This window comes from Antechinus flavipes, chromosome 2 (assembly GCF_016432865.1).
Source record: "Antechinus flavipes isolate AdamAnt ecotype Samford, QLD, Australia chromosome 2, AdamAnt_v2, whole genome shotgun sequence".
NCBI classification, from domain to species: Eukaryota; Metazoa; Chordata; class Mammalia; order Dasyuromorphia; family Dasyuridae; genus Antechinus; species Antechinus flavipes.
The window spans coordinates 465,260,476-465,285,434 of NC_067399.1; the positions used below are offsets into that span (position 1 = coordinate 465,260,476).

The following is a 24,959-nucleotide window of genomic DNA, read 5'->3' on the forward strand; positions in this document are numbered from 1 at the left end:
TGATTTGAATACATATTTTATATAACTGTCTACCCAGGGTTACATAAAAATTTCTTAGGCAAAAAGGAGATGTGAGTGAGAAAAGTTTAAGAATTGCTGCTATAGAGATAATTGCAAGCAGAAGCAAAGGAATTTCCTGGTTTCTTTGGTTCAGTGATCCACATAGATTTGTCTGTTTCCTTTTGCAGTCAGACAGGGAATGGAACAAAGCCATTCAGGTAGACAGGAAAAGGGAAGTAGATGTAGAAAGAGGATAATAATAAGAAAGGAGAAGAAAAGAGGAAGATTTATCCATATATAAGTTTTAAAGTGGATCTAATTGGAAGGCAACTTAGTATCTTAGAATGACCAGTGAACTTGTAATAAAAAGATCTGAATTTCAATCCCAGTTTGGTGCTTCTTGGGTGAATCATTTCCCCTCTCTTGATCTTAGTTTACTTTATTGGAAAATATATAGATCCTCCTACAAATGTGAATTACTTTCCTTTCTGATGCTCTGTTTGCTGCTCTGTAACATCAGGATGACATTCACTGAAAGACTTAGGAGGACAAGTCTTTATAAAAACTGGCAAAGGTTAGAGAAATGTCGATTTTATATACATATATAAAAAACACTTTTACTTCCCTGATTTTTAATATCTTATTTTCATATCATAGTCTTGTCCAAATAATGAGTCCTCATAATAAAGCCGTACTTTGTGGTAAAATATCATGTGACACCAACCATCACAATAAATTCTGGTTATTACAATTTGAAGCCAAAAAGTTGCTTCATATTTCCTGGAAGACAATACACTGAAAACCTCTTCCACTGAACCCTTATTCCCATTAGCTTCACAGAAGAGAACAAGGAATACTGGGGAAGAGTGATACCTCATTACTTTTCAATACGAGCTGTTCACGGGTACAATGAGTTGCCAGAAGGTAATAGTTTTCCAAGTCTTGAAGGTCTTACAGCAGAAGGTAGCTGGCCATTTGTCAGTGATGTTATAAAGGGGATTCCTCTTTAGGTATAGGTTGGATCCTAGAGAACCTCAGAGAACTCTTCTAGCTCAAAGATGCTATGTTTGCAGTTCATAGGGATAAGAAAGAGTACATGGGTTGTTTGGATAGTGGCCTCATTTGTGACACTCATTGTCAACAGAGCATTAAAGTTTTTACAATATATCAGTAAGTTTTGACGTGCTTCAAAACATAACAAATAGAGTCTATAAAATTTTTATTTTTGATCATGTGATTCCATTTAGAAAATCTGCTTTAGGAAATAATATGAGAGACATACTTTCTCAGGAAAATATGAGATTACAACAGTTCAGATGGATTGTCAGCACAAAGTATTCATCCTATCCTTTCCCCAAAGATTCTGTTCTTTGGTTAAAGTAATGTTTCCTACAATTTAGAGATGAAAAGAACATTAGAGATCACTTTTTCAAACAAAATTAAGTTTTTATGAAGTAAATATAATAACCAGACTCAAATACTAAAATTGTTCATTTTATCCTCCTTCTTTAGGGAATAAGTGTTATTTTTAATGTTGCCCTTGGTTTATTAAAGGTAAGACTTTCTGTCAAATTTTTATTTTATCCATGTTCTGTTTAGTTTATAGCAATTAGTCTTATCTTAAAGCAAAGTTTTAATAGCTACCTTTCACTGTTATGTCGGTTGTTGATGCTGCATGCCCTAAATAGAAAATATGAATTTCTAATAAAGACTTAAAAGAAGCCTTTTTTGACAGACCTTTATTAAGTAAAATACTAAGTGTAAACCTTCATACTTGGCACTGGAAAAATATGAGATTTGTCTCTTAAACTTTATCCTACAGTAAAGAGATATGAATGATAATTATGTTATTTGTTAGGTATAAAACCAAGTGCATTTTGATAAGAGGAGGCAAGGAAGATGGAGTTTGGGTGGCATCAGTAGCCAAGAGGTTTCATGGAGGAAGTAGTATTTGAGTTAAGCTTTGAGGGATGGCTAGAGATTTGATAGGCAAGGAGAAAGGAGGACATTCCAGGATTAGGTAATGGTTACTCAAGCAAAGACTAAGAAAGAGGAAAACACTAAGTGTAGTCACTGTTTTTAGGTTTATTCAAATGTTGCTTGTACATTTTCATGCAAATTTTTTTTTCTGTGTCTGCATCTATTTTCTTGCCTTCTTTTTGAAGACTTCCAAGGATGACTTGCTGCTGACAGATTTTGAAGGCGCTTTGAAGTTCTTTCGAGTTCAGCTTCCTAAGCGATATCGCTCTGAAGAAAATGCAAAAAAACTAATGGAGTTAGCTTGCAATATGAAGGTAAATAGTAATTAATATATTTTAAGTTTTCTTTTCCCTTTTCTGTGCTAGATTTCACTTCCATGTCTTGGCAGAAGTCTGTCAATCTTCCAAGGGATCACATTGTTGATGACCATATAATAATGGTGTCATAGTATTTAGAGTTGCAAAAGATCCTGCGAGTTTGTCTTATTCAACACCATCTTTTCTTTTCTTTTTTCTTTTTTTTTTACATTTGAGAAAACTAAAACCCAGAGTTTCTTACTTTCCCAAAGTCATATAAATAGCAAAATCAAGAAGTCATCTATTCATCTCTTATAAGCATTGTGAATGTTTTTCAGATTGCTTTCATATTTTTAACTTATTCAGTTTTCACAACATCTCTGTGCAGAAAATTACTATACCCATTTTGCAGATATGACATAGAAGGGTTCCATTTCCAACTTCATCAAACATTTATTGAGCTCCTATTCTGGGCCACATTCTGTGCTAACTGTTGGGGAGATATCAATGGAAAATGAAAATGTTTCCTTACCTCGAGGCACTTAAAATCTTGTACAAGAAGAATAAGAGAAGCGGGACAGTAATATAGTAAAAAAATAGATGTATAACAGAAGTAGTACAAACGAATTGTTTATGAGAGTTTATAGATAAAGAGAAAAGCAAGAAGTATGACTTAAAATGCTCTCTTTTTCTACCTCTCTAAAAGGAATTTTAAAAAGGAGAGAGAAATCAATGGAATTAGCCACTTTTGAATACCATGAATTTAAAACCCTGTAATTGTCTTAGTTTGGGTTGTCTACATCACTATTGTGGGATTTGGATTTAACTCGTACTAAGCAAGCTTGAGTGGGACATATAGGTAAGTTAGACCTACATTAGGGCAAATAAGTAGTTGAAGATATATGATTTAGAAGTACTTATTACTTTGAAAGACTTATTGTATGGATGGGGAAAATATCAGGTGAACTTTGTTTTAATTTGCACCTTTCATTGAGACAGCATCAAATGTTAGGATTCTCTGTGAAACTGACTTTTATTATGAAAATTAAACAAATGTAATTAGTAAATATTTATTCAACACCTTCTAAGTGGGAAATAATATGCCTCACACTAGGGTTATACAGACTCAAAAAAAGGAAACATTCCCTGCCCTTAAAAAGTTAGAAGATACAACATGAATATTAGTATGGCATCAGGAAAATACAGGAAAAGAGGAGACAGCATCTGAACTAAGCTTTAAAGATGAGGATGAAGTATATGCTAAACATGGAGAACAGTTCACCCAAATGCATAGAGAAAGGCAAGGTTGGAGATCTAAGACAGGTTGTCTGGAACATACATTTAATTAAGAGGGAGTTGTATGAAATAAGAATGGAAAGAGAAGTAGGAGCCAAATTGTGAAAATCTTAAAATGCCAGATTGAAGGTTTTATATTTTCTCTTAAACAGTAAGGAGCCATTGAAGTGTTTTGAGTATGGAAATGACTTGTATAAAGGATTCTTTGGAGAAAGGAAAAAATGGAAGAAGGAAAACCAGTTAGGAGACTATCACAATAGTTCTGGTGACAGTTAAGGGCCCTAGCTAATGTGGTAGCCATGGGATAGACAAGAAAGGATATGACAGATATTGAGGAAAGATCATTGCCAACTTATTGGATGTGGTGAGAAATAGGAAGGAAGAAGAGTTGAGGATGACTCTAAGATTATTAATCTGAATGACTGAAAAGGTGGCAAAATTATTATCAGGGAGAAGAAGAATTCCATCTTAGGTATGTTGAACTTAAAATATTAACACCCAGGAGACATTGTCCAACAGGTAGCTGGAAATGCAGGTGGAATTCAGGAGAAATTGAAACTGGATTTATATATATTTAGAGAAACAAATTAGACCTAGGACACAAAACCCTGTGAGACTAAACAGCCTTGCTATGGGGAAAGGAATCTGAGAATAAAAGGTCAGACAGATGGGAGGAAAGTAAGAGCAGAGAAATCAGTTCAACCAGGAAATTGATGAATGAAATTTCATGTAAAAAAACCAAATCTTTAGATTTTTAGGTATATAGTATAGTGGTATATAGTATAGTGAATTAAACATTAATCTTAGAGTCAGAAAGCTTTCTTTCTGCCACTACCTCCTACAAGCTATTTCCCTGATGAGAATCTTCTAAAATGGAGATGAAAGATGAAAGCACATTCAGAGTGCTTTGGTGAAAGCAATACAAAAATGTAAAATATTCTTTATTTGTTAATTGTGATTACAGGACATTATCTTACATTTAATACCAAAAAAATTTAGGATAATGTTGGCAGTCATGTGGTTGTTTATTAGATTGATTCCAACACCCTGGCCCCACAAGTCAGTTGTTCCTCAACAGGAAAACATGGTTTAAGGAATCATTCCTATCCTGGATAGATTATTCTCAAGTGATTGGAATTGTATTGATAGAATTCTTATAAAGTGCTAGAAGTTATCATCATAATTATTGTTATTTAATAATAGCTATAATTTATATAGTGCTTTATGGTTTCAAAGCCCTTTAGGTGTATTTTCTTATGTGATTCTTACAACAAATATGTTCATTAGGTGCAGTTCTACAGGTAACAGTATCTCCCAGTTTGCAGATGAGGAAATTGAGGTTCAGCAAGATTAAATGACTGGCCCCAAATCACAAAGGTGGTGATTGATATACCTTGGACAGTTCTTTCTTTCCCAAATGTTCTTTTCCCTATACTATTCCATATTGCTCTCAGAAGAAAACTACAACATTCCCTGAGCACTTGGGGAAGGAGAGAATGAAATATATGAGTTTTCATCTTTATCTTATCACTAAAATGTTGTAAAAATTGTGATAATTTTTTTGCTCTCTTGACTTCCCAAAACCTTGAAGCAGTAAGTTGTTCTCCATACTTACATATCCTAGGATCATATGATTTAGAAAGAGACTTAAATATCTAATCTAAGCCCCCATATTACAGATAAGAAAGTCAAGGACCATAAAGGTTAGACCTAATTCTTACCCAAAATCACATAGGTGAAAACCAATTAAACTACCCCCAAATCCCCTACTCTGATTCAGTACTCCTGACATGGTGCTTTACTTGCCTGTGGCAGAATAATTGTGTTTAATTTCCAAGAATGATGTATTTAGTGGTTAGTCAGAAATATCAAATGACCTTCTTTTATTTCTTGAATAAAGTCCAGATTCTTCACCGAACATTTTTCAAATCCTAAAGTATTATCTAAATGTATTCTATAACTATTTAAAAGTCGAGGAAGAACTTGACTGCTTTCAAGACCTAGACAGTCAAGACAAAGAGAAGCTAATGGTAATAGCTGCATTTGTAGTCAGAAGACTTAAATACCAACACTACTCCTTTACTGTCAAGGTCAGTTTGTAGAAGCATTACGTTCTTGATGTTATGGATCACTTCTCTGATCCCTCCAAGCTCTAATCTGTAATCCTTTGAATAGCATAAGCAGAAACAAGAAGACTAGAAACTAAGGGACACATGGAATTATAGCAAGCTGCCCGATTTGGCTGGAGGCCAGGTATAACTAAAGAGGATTTTGAGAGAAAAAAGATTTAAAACTGGGGTCAAATCTTGAAAGACTTTGAATTTGAGGTAAACTGTTTAACCATTAGTCAGTAGTTAATGGAGTTATTAAAATTTTCTAAGTGACCATTTGTCATATTTGACCTCATGGCTCAGGTTAAAACAAGAAACTTGTATTCAAGGATTTATAGGAAATTTGATATGCTGGAGTCTTATACAAAATGAACGTTATTATTCTGTGGCATAGCAAGCAGACAAAAAATAAATTATCACACTATATAGCAATACAAGAGAGATTATGCAACATACACAAATCCAGGATTGCTCTTGTGAGGAAGGAAGAGACTTGGTGGGATCTGATACATAGAGCGCAGTGTCAGCAGGGAAGTTTTATACCATAAAGATGGGCTTGTTTGAGAACAGGTTAAGAGAAGAAAGGGTATTCCTTCTCAGACCAAGAAGTGATGGGAAAAAAATTCCTTGGGTCATTTATTAATAGCAGGCTGAGGTAAGGTAGTTTACAACATAGCACCAGAAATTGAATGAGGACTTCAGTTGGTAATTGGGGAACCCTGATCATTTATATGTTTGACAAAGGGTCAGATGAATCAGGACAGTGAACATACACAGGCTGTTTGTCATTGTTGATATACTTACGGTCATTGAGACCTCTTAATCTAAGTGATTTTATATTGAAGTCTTGAAACAATATATTTCAAGAAATCTTAGTTATCACAGCATACCAAAGTTGGAAATTAAATACGAAACCTATTTTGTCACAAGTAAACAAGATGGTAACATTTAAGAGTCTTACAAAATTCATTCCTCATGAAAAGTTTATAAAATATAATAGTATAAGTATTATTAGTTCCTTTTAACAGAAAAGGAAATGGAGTCTTAGAATGATTATATCATATGTCCAGAGTCAAATACATGGTAAATTTTGGAGTCAGGTTTTGAATCCAGGTTTCTCGACCCCCAAGTAAGTCTTGCTCTTTCCCCAGTAGCAATCTGACTAATCCCAGCTTGATTTTTCCCTTCTGAATGTGAAGAGGGTAATTGATAGGACACAGGCATGTACAGTTTTCCTGAGTCACACTTGAAAAAAACTAACAAGAGGGTAACCAAAGAGGAAGTCTGGGGCAAAGACATTTTGGCTGGCTGGCTGCCAAAATCCTAACCGGGTCTTGGACCTACCACCCTTCTCTTTGTGGTTAGAATGGTGTGTGTCATTCTTTTGGTCAAAGCTATAAATCATCTGTCGTAAGAAAGCTTTTTTTTTTTCTTTTTATGTATATGTACTTTTGAGCAGTAAAGAGCCTGGTGTCAGATTTAATCATGTGTGAGTGAGTGATCAATATTTCAGCTTCTCACAGAAGGAAGCAGTCTTCCTTGTGCAAATCGTCATTTAGCACCTGTTCCATGCAGGGCTATAGGAATTAGACATGATTCCAGCCCTTAAAAGAGCTTCTTCATTGATTAGTTCTGTGAGGATCAGAAACACTAGGATCCAACAAAGGCTTTACAAACCAGCACTAAGTGCACAGGAGAGTACAGAGGAGAGAGTAGGGTGTGCTTTCTAAAGAGACAAGTTAGCCAAGTACATGAGAGTGTTCCAGAATCCATGCTCTTAGGACCTTTCCGTTGATCTTTAGGAGCTTTAGAACATAGTTCATTTTATCACTCCAGCAAGCACCTGTCTCATCTTCTGAGGAAGTCCCTCTCCCTTAGGAACAATTCTATTTGGCGCTCACACTCCTTCCCAGCAGCACCTTCAGCCTGACAGTCCTTCCAGTTTGACTGTCAGTACTGCCACTTCTTTACCTCTGTGAACGTATACACTTCACTGAACTTCTCTGGGCCTCAGTTAACTCATCTTTAAAATAAAGACATTGGTGACTGATCTTTAAGCTCCCTTCCAAGCTTAAAAATCTATTATGGGCCAGAACTCTGAAACAAGGATTCTTACAAGATGTTAAGTCAGTGGAATTGATAGAGACATGGTTATCTAGTTTAGCATGTTTCAGTATGATTGATTTAATCTTACAACAAATAATGGTTTCCTAGTGATATAATGATTGGTTTATACTCAGTGGAAAGCATATAAGCTGGGATGCAGAGCCAAACTCAGAAGAGCCAGAGAAGAGAAGCGGACTGGAAGCGGGAGCTCAAGCTCTCGGAGCCAAGGAGAGACAGATTCATTTCCATCTTCATCAGCCTTATGGTAGCTGGCCTATCCTCCTGCATTTTCTCCACTGAAACCAAGTCCCCTCTAAAGGCCAGGAGAAAGCCAGCTGAGCAGACCATACCAATCTGCAGTTCACCAGCTACCATCAAAAATCCTTCCAGGAACACAAGTGTAGTATAGTGGAAAAATCCCTCGAGTCAGGAGAAACTCAGTTTTCAGATTCCAGCTGTGGTGTTTATTAGCTTGGTGAACAGGAGCAAAACATTTGACTTCTCTGAGCCCTAGTTTTATCTGTAAAATGGAAATTATGCTTTTAATGTCTGTCTCACATTATCTTTGTTGATGAAGTTAAAATAAGATAATGTATATAAATCATTTGATAAACATCAAAGGGCTGTAGAAATTTTAGCTTTATTATTAGTTTGACCTTAATTATCCCTTAAATCCACTCCCCTCCCCACACTACTAATCTTCCTCCAGAGAAATGGTCATTATTGCTCCTTATCTTCATTATTTTACAGAGGATGCTTTTACTTTGGTGGTGGTGATTTCATTTCAGTCATATCCAACTCTTTGGAACTCTGTTTGCCCTTTACTTCTGCAGTTTATTTTATAGATGAAGAACTGAGGCAAAATGGGTTACTAAGTATCTTGAACAGGATCCCACAACTAGTAAGTATCTGAAACCAGATTTTAACTCAAGAAGACAAGTCCTCCTGAATCTAGTCCTGAAATTTTCTCCACTCTGTCTCCTACTTGCCCTGTGCTTTTACTAAGGCAATCCCAAGTCATGGATTTGCTGTCTTGGTTATCATGTCATGTTGAGAGTAGACTATTCGCTTTCCAGGATTAAATAGAAATGTGGAGAGGAAAAGGGAAGGAGAAAAAACAAGAGTAATAATAAAAGTATTTATAAAGCACTTTAAAGGTTTGAGATTTACAAAGCCCTTTTCAAATAATATCTTATGTCATCTCCCAAAAACGCTGAGGGCAAGTACTGTTGTTTTTGTTTTACAGATAAGAAAACTGAAACAAATAGGCTGGATGATTTGTTAAGGGTCCCATAGCTAATAAGTGTTTGATATTGGATTTACATTTGGGTTCTTCCTGGCTGCAAGTCCAGTGCTCTTTGGACTGTCCTCTTTGGATTCTCTTCCATCCTTATTCATTCACAAGGCACAATTGAACCCCATGCTATTCTTTCCCAGAATCCTCTCCATTTAACATCAGTCTCCAGGTGACTGTCAGCAAGATGACCATTTTAGGGATCAAATTTCTAAAATTCAAAAGGTAATTTAAAGAGGAAAAATGAAAAATAAATGTTTAGAATTTGCTATTTATACCTAACCCCCTCATTCACATATTTACTTTGCCTGTTTAGTTCACTGGGATCATACTGTTATGGTGAAGAACTCTAACTTTTTTCCAGACCCCCTGGACTGACTTAGAGTCTAAGATCTGTGGTCTTAGCTCTAGTATAGAGGAGCCCGCCAAGTCATATTCTGCAATCTCCTTAATTAGTAAAAATAATGAGGGGAAAGAAAAGATGTAATTATTTTGAGAAATGTCTCCTTTTTTATGACTTATGGCTAGTGTTCTCTTTAGAAGTATAATTAGGAAATATGTGAAGAGTTGGGTGACGTTTTATGTAGTATTGAAAATGAGAAGTTTTCACTAACTTAAGTTAGATGGGGCTTAAATAGCAGTGCTCTTTCATGGGTCCTGAGGTATTAGAATCTAGAACTGGGACCAGTGGTGGTAGTTGCTAGTTTTGACTTATCTAAAACTTTCTAATTAAAGATCATCCAAAAGTGGAACAAAACAAGTACCTTTCTGAGTTATAGTGAGTTCCCTTTCACCAGCGGACTTCAAGGAGAGACTATATACTTGTCTGACATGTTGTAGAAAGTCACAGGGACAGTTTGAAATAGATGAAGTATCATACTGCTCTGAGATTTTGTAATTTTTCAGTTTTAGACGTGTAAACTAAGGAAGCTTAGAAGGTCACGTTGGACATGGTAAATTCATTGCTGCATGCTTCTCACTAGGGGGAGCCTTATCCCAGGTTTCCCTTCACACAAAACATCTTGCAAGATATAGGAAGGATTGTTTTCTGGCCACAGTTCTAATTGTTTGCATTTATTTTCAATTCCTCCATATTGATCTGTTAGGATTGTTTATCCATTTACCAACTATACAAGTGTTTTATATAGGTGCTTTCTCTGGGCATCATTTCGAAACTCAATAAATACTCAGACATTAGTCTTAAACCACAGTAGATCAGGGTTTAAAGCTGACCTCTGCCTTAAGCCTTGTGGCCTCCCCAGAAGTGTTTAATGGGTGTCTTCCTACAGCTTAGAACCAAATAAATGTGCTTTTCTTGGCCAACACTCCTTGGGCAGAGTCCAAGACTCCATTAATAGAAGTCCTAATTGAGGCAGGTATAGATAGCAGTAGCATGGGAGGAGGGGAGCATGTAGAATGTTACCACTCCAGGCACTATTTCACATTTCTATAGCATTTTATTATCAACAAAGTAGCTTTCCTATGATAGCCAGGTAAGAGAGAGAATTTCTATTTAACCGAGGAGAAAATTGAAGCTCCTAACAGTAAAGCCACAAGGATAGTTCTTAACAGACTAAGGATTGTAACCCAAAGATTACCAGCTCCAAGTTGGAAATTGATTTTTTTTTTAATATATCTAAATCAAATATCTACTGGGTGGAGAAAAGATTGAATATATGTGAATCATGGGATGATTTATGAAACAAATCAAGCACTAAATTTTATGATATGTAATTAATATAGAAATTCAAAAGAGCTAATTTAATTGTTTCCTCCGTTGCATGGCTTTGTACTAGCCATTCCCTAACTGGGCATTCCCAAGGCTCTCTTCTCTGTACTTAGATTTGGTGACTCTCCCAGCTCCCATGGGTTTAATTAACCTTCCCCATGCAAATAATTTCTACAATATATTTTCCAGCATGTCTAACAAGTGGTCATCCAAGCTCCACTTAAAGACTTTCAGTATTGTGGAACATTCTGGGGTATCCATTATACTTTTGGAGGAAGTTTTATGCTGCTGCAAAATTTTCCTTCTAAAACTTTTACCTATCGCTTATCACCTCAGATCTAGACTATAGCAAGAGCCTTACTGGTTGGTCTCTCTGCCTCATGTCTCTTCTCATTCCAGTCCATCCTCCATTCTGCTCCCCAAATGAACGTCCTAAAGGTCACATCTGACCATTCTCCTCCTTATCATTCTCCTCTCTCCCCTATTCAGTAAATTGCTTTGATTTCATAATACCTCTGGGATCCCATATTTAAAATCCTTTATGTGACTTTTAAAGCTTTCCGATCTGTTCCTCTCCCACCTTTCCAGTCTTCTAATACCTTACTTTTAATTTTTCCTCTACATTCCATGATACAAAGATGCTATTCCTTACACAGTATACCCCATTTTCCAGCTCTGTGCCTTTTCACCAGCTAAACCTCCTGCCTCCAGACAACCACTTCTAAGTCCCATCTAAAATCTCCATTTCTACAAGAAGCCTTTCCTAATGCTAGTGCCTTTCCTCTAAGACTACCTCCAGTTTACTCTCTATATATGTAATGTATTTAGTAGGTATGCAATTGTTTGCATTTGTTTCCTTCATTAGAATGTCAGCTTCTTGAGGGCAAGAAAAAAGAGGGTTTTTTTTTTTTGCCTTCAGTGTTAGTGAAGTCCCTGGCCCATATTGTTGTTCAATCGTGTTTGATTCTTCATGACCCCATGGACTACATTGTCCATGAGGTTTTCTTGACAAGATGATGGAATAGTTTGCCAATTCCTTCACCAGTCCTGGCTCATAGTAAGAGCTTAATAAATGGTTATTTGATGTGTTGACCACTCCAAGGCAACTTTCCCAATTCTTTCAGTCAGTTTTCTTGTGGCATAAACTTCAAATGTCTTACTATCCTCATTACCTTCCTTTGGACCTACTACAGTTTGACAATGTCCCTGCCAAAATAAAGCCCCTGAAAGAATTGGGCGATAATATTCCTGATATGACCAGGACAGAAGAGAGCAAGACCCTTGTTTCCTTTGTCCTGGACACTACATTTTAATGGATATAGCTTAAGTAGTAGTTTAAGACTGTCATGTCTAATTGTGGACTTTGAATTAAGCTTGTACTAAACAAAAAAAGTTTTTGCAAGAATTTTGTACATGTTATTTTCTGATATATCTGTACATTTGTCCTTTCATTTCTCATAGATTAGCCAGAAGAAGTTGAAAAAGTATGAAAAAGAATATCATACTATGAGGGAGCAGCAGGCTCAGCAGGAAGACCCTATTGAACGATTTGAGGTATTGTCCTGAGGAATTCAATGTCAAATCTGATCCAGTTGCTGTACTTTGTGTATTTTGTTTTATAAAATTGTCAAATCATGACTAGCATTATTATAGAGTTCACCGTTTCTAGAATTTAAGCTTTCAAGAATTTATTTAGCAAAGCAAATAAATCAGCCAACAGTTGAGAATCTTACCTTCCTGTCACAATTAAGTAATAATAAGTAACCACTTGACCAAGATCACTTGATTTGATGAAATATTTCTTTTTGCAAGTAGAAAATTGGAAAAGGAATTAATTCTTGTCCTTAGGAGGAATCAATCCAGGATAAGGCAGGTTTCTGATAGGATCCTAGAAATGAATCTTTACTTACAAAATGTTATACTGGTTTTCCCAGCATAGGACAATTTGTGAGGAACTTTTTCTTTTTGTCATTTGCATGTTCATGCCTCCTAGCGGGAAAACAGACGCCTTCAAGAAGCTAACATGAGGTTGGAACAAGAAAATGATGATCTGGCCCATGAGCTAGTAACCAGCAAGATTGCACTGCGTAAGGACCTGGATAATGTAAGTCTGATCCAAAATTACATACATATATATATATATATATATATATATGTAAAGTTAAATATATAGCATATGTTAAAAGGCTTATTGGTATATTTAATTTCTAGGGTTTTTTTTTTAACGAATCTAAATCCTTGAATGTTTTCTTGGTAGAAACTATAACCATTTTTCTACTTAACTTGTTAAATTCTTGCTCCTAGCTCAGTTCTGAAAATATTATCTCATTTATTATTTGGAATTTAAGTTCACCCCATCCACATGTTTTACATACTGTCAATCCTACTTACCTAATTTTGCTGCCTATTCTTTGATTTTTTTTATGTATTGTTTTTTGGTTTCACACTTTATTACCAATAAAATTTGTCAGTACTTAAAAAGATTGATTTATTTCATTGGCTTAAATGCTTCTTCTGTTGCTGCATATCATAATACCTCCACACCCTGGTTACATAATTTTTATGAGTTAATATGAAAAAAGTCATCTGCTGACCAGCCTTGTGTCTCAAGACACCATTTGTCTATGCTGGTCCATGGGAGACTGACAGACACATAGTCCATTTCACATCCATTTAAAACTTTACACCTTGCCAGATCCTACCAAAGCAGGGAGGTCACATCAGCACTGGCGGGGAGTCTGGGTTTGAATTAGTAATCACAGTCACCTCCTGTATCCCTTCTACACTGGTGGCTTCTTGGGATAAAAAATGTTTAACCCACTATTTATCCTGCCTGCTATGTAATGACTAAATAAGGACTTCTAATAGAACTGCAGCCAAGTGCCCTGGCAACTTGAAATTTGCTTTAGTGGTTTCTGTTGACAAGTTATAGACTCCACCTTTCCCCTCCCCCCAATTTTGGAACATCATCCAGTGGTAGCACTTCTGGCCTTGTGGTGGTCCACATTTAGCAAAAACTCCTCTGGAAAAATCGCAGCTTTTATGATTGTAGATATAATTAAAAATTGTGTTTCCAGAATTACTTTTATACTCAAAGTGGACTCTTAGCAACCTGAAGCTTCAAGGAAAAAGGCCTAGGGAAATCTGTTCTTTGTATGATAGTTGGAGGCCCTTAGATAGCAGCTTCTGCTTGTGGTTATTTTGTCTTGTTAAAAGCTTGAAGCAGCATCTGCATAGAACCAGGGAGGAAGAAATTGTGTTTTAAAGGCTGAGTTTTCCTCAGTTCTTTCAAAAGCAGGATTTTCAATGTCATTAGACTTCATATTTGGGGCTGCTTGCCTCTAGTTTGAAGTTGTGGCTGTTTGGGCTAATTCCCAATATGGTGATCTTCAACCTCATACCCCGAGAAGGGAAAGTGTTTTTTGGACTCCTGTGTGGCCCAGTGAGTGGTGTGAGGAGGTAACAGGTTAGCAGAGAGTGTTGCGTTGTGTATGATTAAGGAGGTCAGGAAGCACAGCCTATGTCCTCCTTTATGGATATGGGGAAGGTTAGATTTATCCAGGTTTATAAAATACTTTTTCCACTTTTGATTCCTCATTTTTACTCTTACTTTGCATGAAGAAATTGAGATTCATATATGTGAGATGATTTTTCCCAGGATCATTCAGACAATAAGAGTAATGACAGGGTCCTCTGACTCCTAGACCAGGGCTTTTCCCACTATATCCCACACTTGAAGTCTCAAAGCAATTTATGTGTACTGCTAATTATTATTAATAATCAGGTTGATGGAAAATGTTCCACAAGTAGCTAGAACTAAGTTCTATCTGTGAGTGAATTGGCTTTGCCTCTTAGATATAAACATTTTATCATTTGATTTCAGCTGGATGTAGCTTGAACCACTGTCTCTTGGCCAGAAATTGACAGTCTAATGGTTAACATTACCATCCTACAAGTTTAAAAGTGGATCAAGGACTTTGTTCTTGACTTCTGTGCCAAAGAAGTGTTTTATTGCCAAAAGGGCAATATTACTCTTGGGCAATGATTTTCAAACTTTTCCTTCCACTTCTATAAAAAAGAAATAATCAAAGCAATAAACCAGCATCAAAAAAATCTGATTTTCTGTTCCCAGCATCTCACCTGCAGAATCTGATTAAAAGTACTACAATATATCTATGATCTCAGCAGTGCATGACAATATTTCATTTATAGCATAAGGCTTTAAAGCACACAGGATGGGTTGCAATCTGCAGCATTACCTACATAAACCAGTTTTACCAGGCAATACCAGGTAATAGGGAATGTTATACTCAATTTAAATATGAAGAAACTTAAGCCCAGAGAGATTAGTTAATTGGCTGGTTCGTAACAGCAAAGTTAAAGAATCAGCATTCAAAGGTTAGATATGAAAATTGGTATTAACTGATATTTATGTAAGGCTGAATGAGAAATAGAAATTATTCCTAAAATAGCCCAAATACTCTAGCAGCATGGTCATTCATTTCTGACTCAAGGATATCCTAGTGAGTCAGAGAGAAGAAACACCTGAATTTGTAGGTTTCCTTTTGTTAGTACCATGTCCTCTTCAGCTGCTTCAGATCAAGAGACTGAAAATCTGGAGGAAATCTCTCAACCCTGATTTTATAGTTTTTCCTGAAGTCTAAAGCTTGACTAAAAGGACAACAATGCACATCCCCCAAAATGCAGTCCCTTCATATTAAGAGGGGAAACAACTCCTCACTTTTTTAAGCGTAATTCGGTCAATGGGGTCTCAGAAGCCTTTGAAAACTAGATAGGTTCTTCTTACAAGATGACTTAGTTTCCTTGGTACTCTTGTCATTCAGTGTTTCTTTTTCCTCCTTTTCTCTCAATTCTCTCACTTCCAAAAGACAGAAAACAGACTAGTTGATACTAAGAATTACAGAATTTTCCCCCCATTAGTAAAAATATCTTCCAGTTCTTTTGTCATTTCTTTCCCATTGATTTCTGAAGAGGAAAGGCACTGTGCATGTAATAGAAAGAAATTCAGATTCATATCTTGGGTCCATATCTTTCATTTGTTAGGCAGGTTACTCTGTAAAAGGACCTACATATCAGAACTGACCAATGTAAGGAAAGCATTTTGTAAACCCTTAAGTACTATAAAAATTTGATCCGTTGCTATTGGGCTTTTTCCTTGAATATCCTTTTAAAAGCCTTGGGATAGTAATGAGTCTGCATCTGTTCAGTGTATAAATTGATCCTTGAGAGCTGCCATCATTTTTTGATACAATCCAACAATGTATACTTGTCTCTCTGAGGGAAAAACTGATTTATGTTACTGGGAAGGGAGGAAATGATTCTCATTGATCTGAAGAAGTTTTTGGTGTGTGTTTGTCAGTTTCTTAAGACAGCCAGTAGTTGAAGTTCTCTAAGTTAGCATCCTGATTTGGTTTTTTGCATCCTTTGAATATACTCACCAAGATCTGACTGTGATATTTAGAAAGGGCACTTGTGGCCATGCTATCAAAAGAGAAAGAGAGCATTCCCTTCCAACAAAGGTTCTAGTATAGTCGTTACTCATCAGCATTTTGACTTCAGTGGGATGCTGTGAGTGTCTGACTTTGGAAGTGCTCAACACCAGGGAGAGTCTAGACATTTATTTTAAAATGCTCACTGCTGCCAGGTTTTATATTCCCAAAAGTCAGGATTATTTCTATGTGGTTTCTTCTCACATTCAACAATGCTTTTATCTGAGCAAGCTTTCTAAACATTGGAAAGGAAAGTGGGTTTCAGTTGTCCAAGTAATTACAGAAATTTTATAATGAAATTAGATAGCTTTCAGTATTTCTTAAGTGAAAAAAAGGAAAAGTATTGGTTCTGTAGTGTAGATTTCCTTGATTTGTTACTTCTTATTTCTTTTTCACTTAATAATTTGCACTTTATGATTTTTTCCCTATTCTCACCTCTCATGGATAGCTATTCACTTCTTTTTTTGTGTCTCTGTAATATAACTTGCATCTGGCACTTTCTCTTTCATTACTGCTAAAGTTTTGCAGTACACTTACCAATAAGTCTTTGTCTCTCCCCAGTCAAATGGACCCTCCATTTGTCATTACACCAATCTTCATTATGTATACATAAATAGCTGACCATATTATTCCTCTTTTTAAAAGTTTTTTAGTGGCTTGATATTGAGATGGAAATCTACAATCTGGCACAATCTGACCTTTTCTATATTCGTATTATCAGCTGTCTACCATGTATTTTATGTTCCATCCATAGATGGATCCATATGCATCCACAGAACTATTCTCTGCCCCACCTCTTTAAAAATGCTCTTTCTCTTTCTTTCTCTCTGTGTATGTGTGTGTCTGCTTTTCCATACCCATATGTTTGCTATTGTTCCTTTTGCTTCAAGTTAATTCCCTTCCTCCTCTCCTGTGTCTGTTGAATTCCTACCAGTCCATTCAGATGTCACTCACACTTTCTGTCCCATTCTAAAATGTGCATGTACAATTTGAAGTTCAGTTAGGGAAGGAGCCTCAATATCCTACACACTTAGTTATTTTCAGCCTTATAGATTAAAAGTCTATATCTTTTAGGCTCAATTTCTCATGATTTTTTTTTGATGTTATAAAACTTGTTCATTGACTCCTTTGAGTGTCAGCTGAAGTTTTTTGTTTTTTTCAAGCAGACTATTAAGAAAGTAAAAAGATACACGTTTTCACCCAGAGAAATGAGTGGAAACTGAAAAGTTCCAGATCCTCTCATGATCAGGGGGAAGAAGTCAGCAGAACAAGTAGAAGTCAGGAGGAATGGCTCTGCTTTCTCATGAAAACTACTTTGCACAGAGGCAGGAAGCCCGGGATCTCACTTCTGCCTTGTCATTCAGCAGCTGTATGACCTTTAGCAAAAGATTTCCTTCTCCTTTCTTGGCTTCCATTTCCCTGTCTTTAAATTGAGTGTTGAACAAGGTGATTTTTCATCTCTAACTTTACAAGATTCTTTGACGACTCCAATGCAATAAATCTGTGTTGCAGGCAGAAGAAAAAGCAGATGCCCTGAATAAGGAGCTGCTGATGACCAAACAGAAGTTAATCGATGCAGAGGAAGAGAAAAGGCGGCTAGAAGAGGAGTCTGCTCAGGTGACTAGGGTCTTGACATCCTAATCTTCCTCTCCTTTCCTTCCATTCCCAGCTTTCCTGCCCCTGGAAAGCAAAGAAATGTGGGCGCAGTGTGTGGGGGGAGAGCACTGGATTTGCGGATAAGAGACTTGAGTTCAAGTCCAATCTGGATTACTTTGTAGCTATGGAACCTTAATAGTTTTGTCACTTCTCCTGTCTTAGCTTCAGACTTCCTCATCTGGGAAATGAATTGGGATTAGGAACTCTCCAAAGTCATTTGTAGCTCTGACATTCTATATTCTAAACATTCATTGCTTCAAAATCTTGTTGACCCTTAAAAATTGAACTCTAAGCTTCTTCTCAGTTGTTAGTCTGCATTCTAGTACTTTGTCATACTGTGACTGAGGACTAAAAGGGAATCTTCAGAGCAAGTACTGTTTTTCCTGTTGGCACGAGAAAAACCTGAGACAGTTGGATTATGTTTCTCTCCAAAGGCCCTATTTATTATTTACTGCTGAAAGCCTAATGATCCTCAATAATTCAAACTGGAAAGGAGATAGTAGGTCAGTGTCCATTCTTTCATCTAGCAAAGAAGAATTACTAGAGCCTCTAGAGCAGGGGTCCTCAAACTTTTTAAATAGGGGCCAGTTCACTGTCCCTCAGACTGTTGGAGGGCCGAAACTTCATAGCCCTGGGTGAGGGGGATAATTGTCCTCAGCTGCCGCATTTGGCCCACGGGCCGTAGTTTGAGGACCCTGCTCTAGAGTCTTAAGTAAAGTGACAGGAGCAGTGGATGAGGAGTTTACAGGAAACTTAGAGCCTCGCTCTAGAAGTCTCACCCCACCTCTCAGGATCTTTTTCATATGTGAAATTTGGCCTAAGTGATATTTGAGGTTCCTCCCAACAGTGACATTACTGACTCTGTGACAGATACACAGAAAGGGAGATGTGAGGGTTCTTGTTGATCTGGCTGAGAACCCATCACGCTCTTGTGGATCTCTTGTACCAGCAGTGCAGAGCAGTGTCTTCTTTTGTGTGACTCTTGTTCACGGTCTCTCGGAGCCCCTGAGTTGGGGCAGGGATGGGGGTAAGGGTCCACCAAACATATTGAGGCCTTCCATTAAGGTGTTTACAATTGCACGTGTATACAGACAGTACTCTGTATGCCAACTTCTTCAGCCTCCCTCTTCCTCTGTGGCTGTTCCATCTTTTCAGATTATATATCTCATGGAAAATCCATCTTGCATATACCTCCTTATGTACAAGTTAAAATTCACTTACTCTGAAAAATTCTTCAGAGTTGACCCTTGGGCAGACGGGCCCTAACATTACACAGTTAACTGGTGAGTATATTTTGCCACACATACTCATTCTTGGCCATTTCTTCATTTATTAACACATCCTCACAATTCAGGGAAGAGAGAAAGAAATGAAATACTGGCCTTATTTTATTTACCACCTTAGACCTTGATGCTTACTGCTGAGCAAGGCTGAAAAACAACATACGAGCTATTGTAGATGATGCCCAAAACCTGAAACTAAGTTAGATTTTCTGTATTATCCCAATCCTTCCCATTCCCTCCCAACAGATTGTCCCCTCTGGCCTGCCTATTCTTTCATTTATTTTCACTCTCCTTTTCTCTACTGGCTCCTCCCTAGAATCCACAAATACACCCTGCCTCATCTCCACTGCCCTCAAAAAAAGCTCTCCATGATGCTTCCCACCACCATCCTACATACAGCAGCTTCCTCCACTTTGGTGTTTCTTCCCCTAAGCCCTCACAGCCTGGTTTGTAGCCTCATCCTTCCAACTCTCTCCAGAGTTCCTGCAGATTTCTTAGGTGCCAAATCCCATGCCTTTTCTTTAGTCCTCCCTTTCCTTTCCATCTGCTCCAGTCCTTTCCCCTGATCCTCTCCTTGTGAGGTCTGTGGGATGTTGCCCTCTCCAGGTATCTGCCACTCCTCATACTACTTTGCTGGGACTTTATCCAGGTTGAAGTGTAACCCACAGGACTCTGTCTGGGACCTGCTCTCCTCTCTAGTACTACTTCCCTTGAGGATCTCATCAGTTCTCATAGATTAAATTAAATCATCTCTGTCCTGATGATTCTCAAATGTACCAATTTTTTCCCAGCCTCACTTCCTTGCTATTCCTTGAATGAGACATTCCATTTCTTGACTCGGGGCATTTTCTCTGATTTTCCCCAGTGTCTAGAATGCTTCCCTTTTTATTTTCACCCATTGGCTTGTTTCAAGCTCTATGTAGTTTTCCATTTTCTAAAGGAAACTTTTCTCACCTCTTAATTTTAGTGCCTTCTTTCTTATTTTTCCTATTCTATTTTTATTTCCTATTCTAATTTTCCTCTACAGCTTGTTCATACATATTAGTTTCCCCTATGAAATGGTGAGTTCCTTAAAAACAGAGACTGTCTTTTGCAAACATTTTTGGTGTCCTTAGTATATAGTAGGCACTTAATTAATGTTTATTGACTGACACCTGTGGTTTGAGCTATTAGGTGTTTTCCCCTTTGCTGATTTGAGGAACAGGAAGTTGGCTCTGCCAAAAATTGACAATGATAATAACACCTATTTCCATAGTGTATAGTGTACAATACAATTGTCTAATAACAGACCTTAGGCAGAAGGAGTATTTTCATCATCATTATTATTAATGAATGACTCGTTTATAGAGAACTTTACCATTTCTAAAATGCTTTCTCCTCAAATTCCTGGAAGTGCATAAATGCAATTATCACCATCTTCATCTTACTAGTGGAGAAACTAGAGGCCAGTGATGCAAAGGGATTGTTCATTTAGGCCCCATAGAAGGCTTTGGACTCAGTCTCATGTCTCCTTTCTCCAGGTCTGGGTTTTTTTTTTTTTTGTCTCTAAGAGTTCTGCAGAAGAGATCATTTAGTTCTTGGTGATGAGTATACACAATAGTAGCACAATATCAGGGCTTTGTTTATTCCTTTACTTTTTTTCCTACAGCTGAAAGAAATGTGCCGCCGGGAGCTGGACAAAGCAGAGTCAGAGATTAAAAAAAATAGTTCCATCATTGGTGATTACAAGCAGGTAAGTTCCACTGGTCCATTGATGGATGATCTTCTTCTGTAGATAGAGAATATTGGCAGATGTTTTCTTGGGGAAACCTGTTCCTCTACTCTCTCCCTATAAGTTCTGAAGTATTAATAATGTCCTGTTTCTACTGTGCTTGAGGTTTCCAAAAAGCTTCATGAGTCATCCAGGCTTTGCCTTTAGGGGACATGAGAGTAGTATTAACACAACTAAGTAAGTTCTGAATGATCAAATTTTTATTTTCCTCCTGATACATCACCCACAAATGTCAGTCATCTTGCCCAAAAAATTATCCCTGAATGTTACACTGACCATCTTTGGCCTTGAGTGAGTTATAAGTTAATTGCACTGCTTCAAATGTTTCATGGATTGTGTTCCCTTAGATTTGTTCCCAGTTGAGCGAGAGATTGGAAAAGCAGCAGTCAGTGAATAAAGCAGAAATTGAGAAAATTCGGGTAAGTGAATTTCTTTTAATATATTGATAGAATTTGCTTTTGACTTTTAAGGCAAAGTGTTTCTGAACTTTATTTACAGCATTTCTTTATTCGTTATATACTACTAAGCAGAACAAACCATAGCAATGACATTTTCCAGTCATATGGAAGTGAAATTGAGAAAATTGTGTGTAAACCTTACTTTCCCTGGGGTAGGACCATGAATGCTTTATTATTGGGGATTGCAATGTTAAAAGGCTGTTGGTGAACAGAAACACAAAATGTCAGAAGAGTATAGAATGCCAGTGCTCAGAGGGGACCCTTTAGAATTTATCAAGTCCAATTTCCTAACAGATTTTGACACTAAGATTTAAAAATACTAAGTTCACCATGGTCTCAGAACTGATAGATGTTAAGAGCTAGAAATAAAACTTAGGTTTTATGCTTTTTATCCAGTTCTTCACTTTAGGTAAAGACTCATCTTTCTTTTCCACACAATTAGCAGTCAGGGAATCGTTTTAACTCCCAGCTTTGTCAGAAATTCACTATGTACCCTCAAATAAGTCACTTCTCTGATTTCCTCATTTATCAAAAGAAGGACATCTAAGATCTCTTCTAGCTGTCATTTCTATGACAAATCAAAAAAGATTATTTCATAAGGTAGAATCATTTTATTGAATTCAAAGGGATATCACATTATAGAAATTCCTCATATTACTAGTGTATGTAGAAGAAGTATATTGTATGTATGAGTCTGTATATGTGTATACTATACATGGTATATATACATGTATGTTTCTAACAAAAAGATAGTGTGGCCTGAGTACTTGCTGCCCTTAAAAACTTAGAGTTACCTCCATACCAAAAGCAGTCATAGGAAGAGGAAAAATTGATAAATTTATTATTTCAGGAGATTTCAGGGACTTCCCTCCTGCAGGACTACGAAGTCATAAGGAAGGGTGTCAATCAGATTGGGAGGACCCAAAAAACCTAAGCTATCTGAGGATCTCCAGCTTTGGTCCAACTCAGTCGTGAACAGGAACATTCTAAAACGCTGCTGACAGTGGGTCATTTCTTTATAAATGGCCAATCCAGGACTTTTGAACCCCGACTCTGATCATACTTAGGTCATTAGGCCTCTCTGTTTTCTCATCTATATAGGCTGGACTAAATTACCACTGAAGGTCTTTCTAGCTCTGAATCTATGATCCTACATTGATTTCGTGCTTTGCAATCTCTTCCAGCCCTAAATTACTACAATTTTTTTTATTGTATCAAAGCAAAGTATTGACCTACAAAGATGAGTAACTGCTTTACTTCTTCAGCTCAACAGCTAGTCACAGCTATGTAACATTCTAGGTCTGCATAAACTACCTGCTCCCATTGCAAAAAATCAAAACTTTTAATTTAATTTAGGTTCCAAGTGCATGACTGATGTCTGAATCCATTTTCACTTACACTTTATATTTGCCTTTTAGTTCTTATGTTTTTGCAATTTTACACATTCTTGGAACCTTCTTTGGCTGTTCCTTTAAATGAGATTCTAGGCTTCTCCCTTAACCTTGCAGTTAAAAGCTAACTTCCCAGCAGACTTATTTTTTTTTTAATTAAAGCTTTTCATTTTCAAAATATATACATAGATAATTTTCAACATTTGCCCTTACAAAATCTTGTATTCTAATTTTTTTCCTTCCCCCCCCCCAAATCCTTTCCCCTAGATGGGGATATTCAACATATATTAAACATGTGAGGTTCTTCTATACATACTTCCACAAATATCACACTACACAAGAAAAATCAGATCAAAAAGGAAAAAAAAAAGAGAAAAGAAAAAAATGCAAGCAAACAACAACAAAAAGAGTGAAAATGCTATGTTGTGCTCCATACTCAGTCCCTATAGTCCTGTCTCTGGATGCAGATGGCTCTCTCCATCACAAGTCTGTTGGAGTTGGCCTGAATCACGTCATTGTTGAAAAGCGTCCATCACAGTTGGTCATCCTGTAATCTTGTGTACTGTGTACAGTGTTCTCCTGGTTCTATTTACTTCACTTAGCAAGTCTCTCCAGACTTCATTCCATTGGTCATTCTCCATCTGATGGGCATCCACTCAGTTTCCAGTTTCTTGCCACTACAAAAAGGGCTGCCACAAACATTTCTGCACATGTGGGTCCCTTTCCCTCTTTCTCTTTGGGATACAGGCCCAGTAGAGACACTTCTGGGTATGCAAAAGGTATGCAGAGTTTGATAGCCCTTTGGGTATAGTTCTAAATCAGCGTTATTTATGTCTTCCAACTATCACTTTTTTGGTGGCTCTAAATGAATAGCATCTTGTTCTCTTGGTCAGCTAGTTTAATTTTCCAAGTTTTTTTTTATATTTTCAGTAGGGTCTCAACTATGTGGTAGCAATCAATCAGTAATTTTTTAGTATGGCCAAACACTATCCTATGTCCTGGAGTAGTCCAGCCCTGATGTTCTATGTCCCAGTGTACCTTCTAGTTCCATGACTTTCTATCCAAGGTCTCTACCTCCTCTGATGTTACATACTATGTCTATGTTGAGTTATCCTTTGTAGTTTTGATGCAACAAGATTCTAGGTAAAATGTCCTTCCAACCATACTCTGTTCTCCATTTGCCCCTAATTACAGAAGAATTCATAATTATATACAGAATTTTTAATCAGTAGCCATATTAGAAAAGTTGTGTTTTGGAAGATTACCTGGAACATAGAAATGGCCTCACTATATAAAATTACATATTGCTACAGTTTATATGAGAACTTGATTTGCAACATCTTTAGGAAAGGATTTGGCAGATAACTGAAAGAAGTAACCCCTGGTTCCTTCACTATGTGGCTGCTGCATGAAAATAATATAAAATAACAAAAAATGACAGCAGTCAATGCTAAAGGGTTAGTGGAAGGACAGGTATTCTAAATATATTTTTGGTGGAGCATGTTACAAACATTTTGAAAAGCAATTTGGAATTTTGTGAAAAGGGTAACTAAAATATCCATGGCTTTTGAACTAGATTCCATTTTTTGCTTTAATGCCCCAAGAAAAGAAGTCTCCATATGTACCAAACATTTATAAAGAGTTGGGTGACAAAGTATCTCTCCACCAGCTGGAGCATGGCTAAACAAATTGTGGTACATGAATGTCATGGAATATTATATTAGATGAAAAGATGTATATCAGCAAAGCCAGGAAAATTATAACAACATAAATGGAAAGAACCACCATTAACCACTCACTCAAACCACTCAAACTGAATGGAATGAAATTATAAACATCCCTCAGGCCTAAAAGGGAGAGAGATGAGAGGATACCCCAAACATACACCCCACTGTGGGGTAGGGAGGCCCACAGGTGTTGGACATTGCATGTATTTTGGGATTTTTCCTGTGGGGTTTTTTGCCCTACATATAAAAATACTGTCATGTGAATATGAAAATAAGTTTTGAAGAATTGCACATGTTTAACCTAGATTGGATTGCTTTCTGTCTTGGGGTTGGGAGAAGAGAGGGAGAAAA

The 24,959-nt window shown here is 37.0% G+C and overlaps 1 protein-coding gene across 4 annotated transcripts in view; it reads left to right on the forward strand.

Annotated features, from left to right (window-relative positions):
• Positions 1 to 24,959, forward strand: part of RABGAP1 (RAB GTPase activating protein 1) — a 196,338-nt gene that overhangs the window by 166,239 nt on the left and 5,140 nt on the right. For all 4 annotated transcript variants that reach the window (XM_051979598.1, XM_051979601.1, XM_051979600.1 and 1 more), the window contains 7 exons: positions 1,513 to 1,554; positions 2,166 to 2,294; positions 12,274 to 12,366; positions 12,806 to 12,916; positions 17,835 to 17,939; positions 20,910 to 20,993; positions 21,380 to 21,451. In XM_051979598.1, coding sequence (XP_051835558.1) covers positions 1,513 to 1,554; positions 2,166 to 2,294; positions 12,274 to 12,366; positions 12,806 to 12,916; positions 17,835 to 17,939; positions 20,910 to 20,993; positions 21,380 to 21,451 — 636 coding nt within the window. The remainder of the gene's footprint in view (positions 1 to 1,512; positions 1,555 to 2,165; positions 2,295 to 12,273; positions 12,367 to 12,805; positions 12,917 to 17,834; positions 17,940 to 20,909; positions 20,994 to 21,379; positions 21,452 to 24,959) is intronic.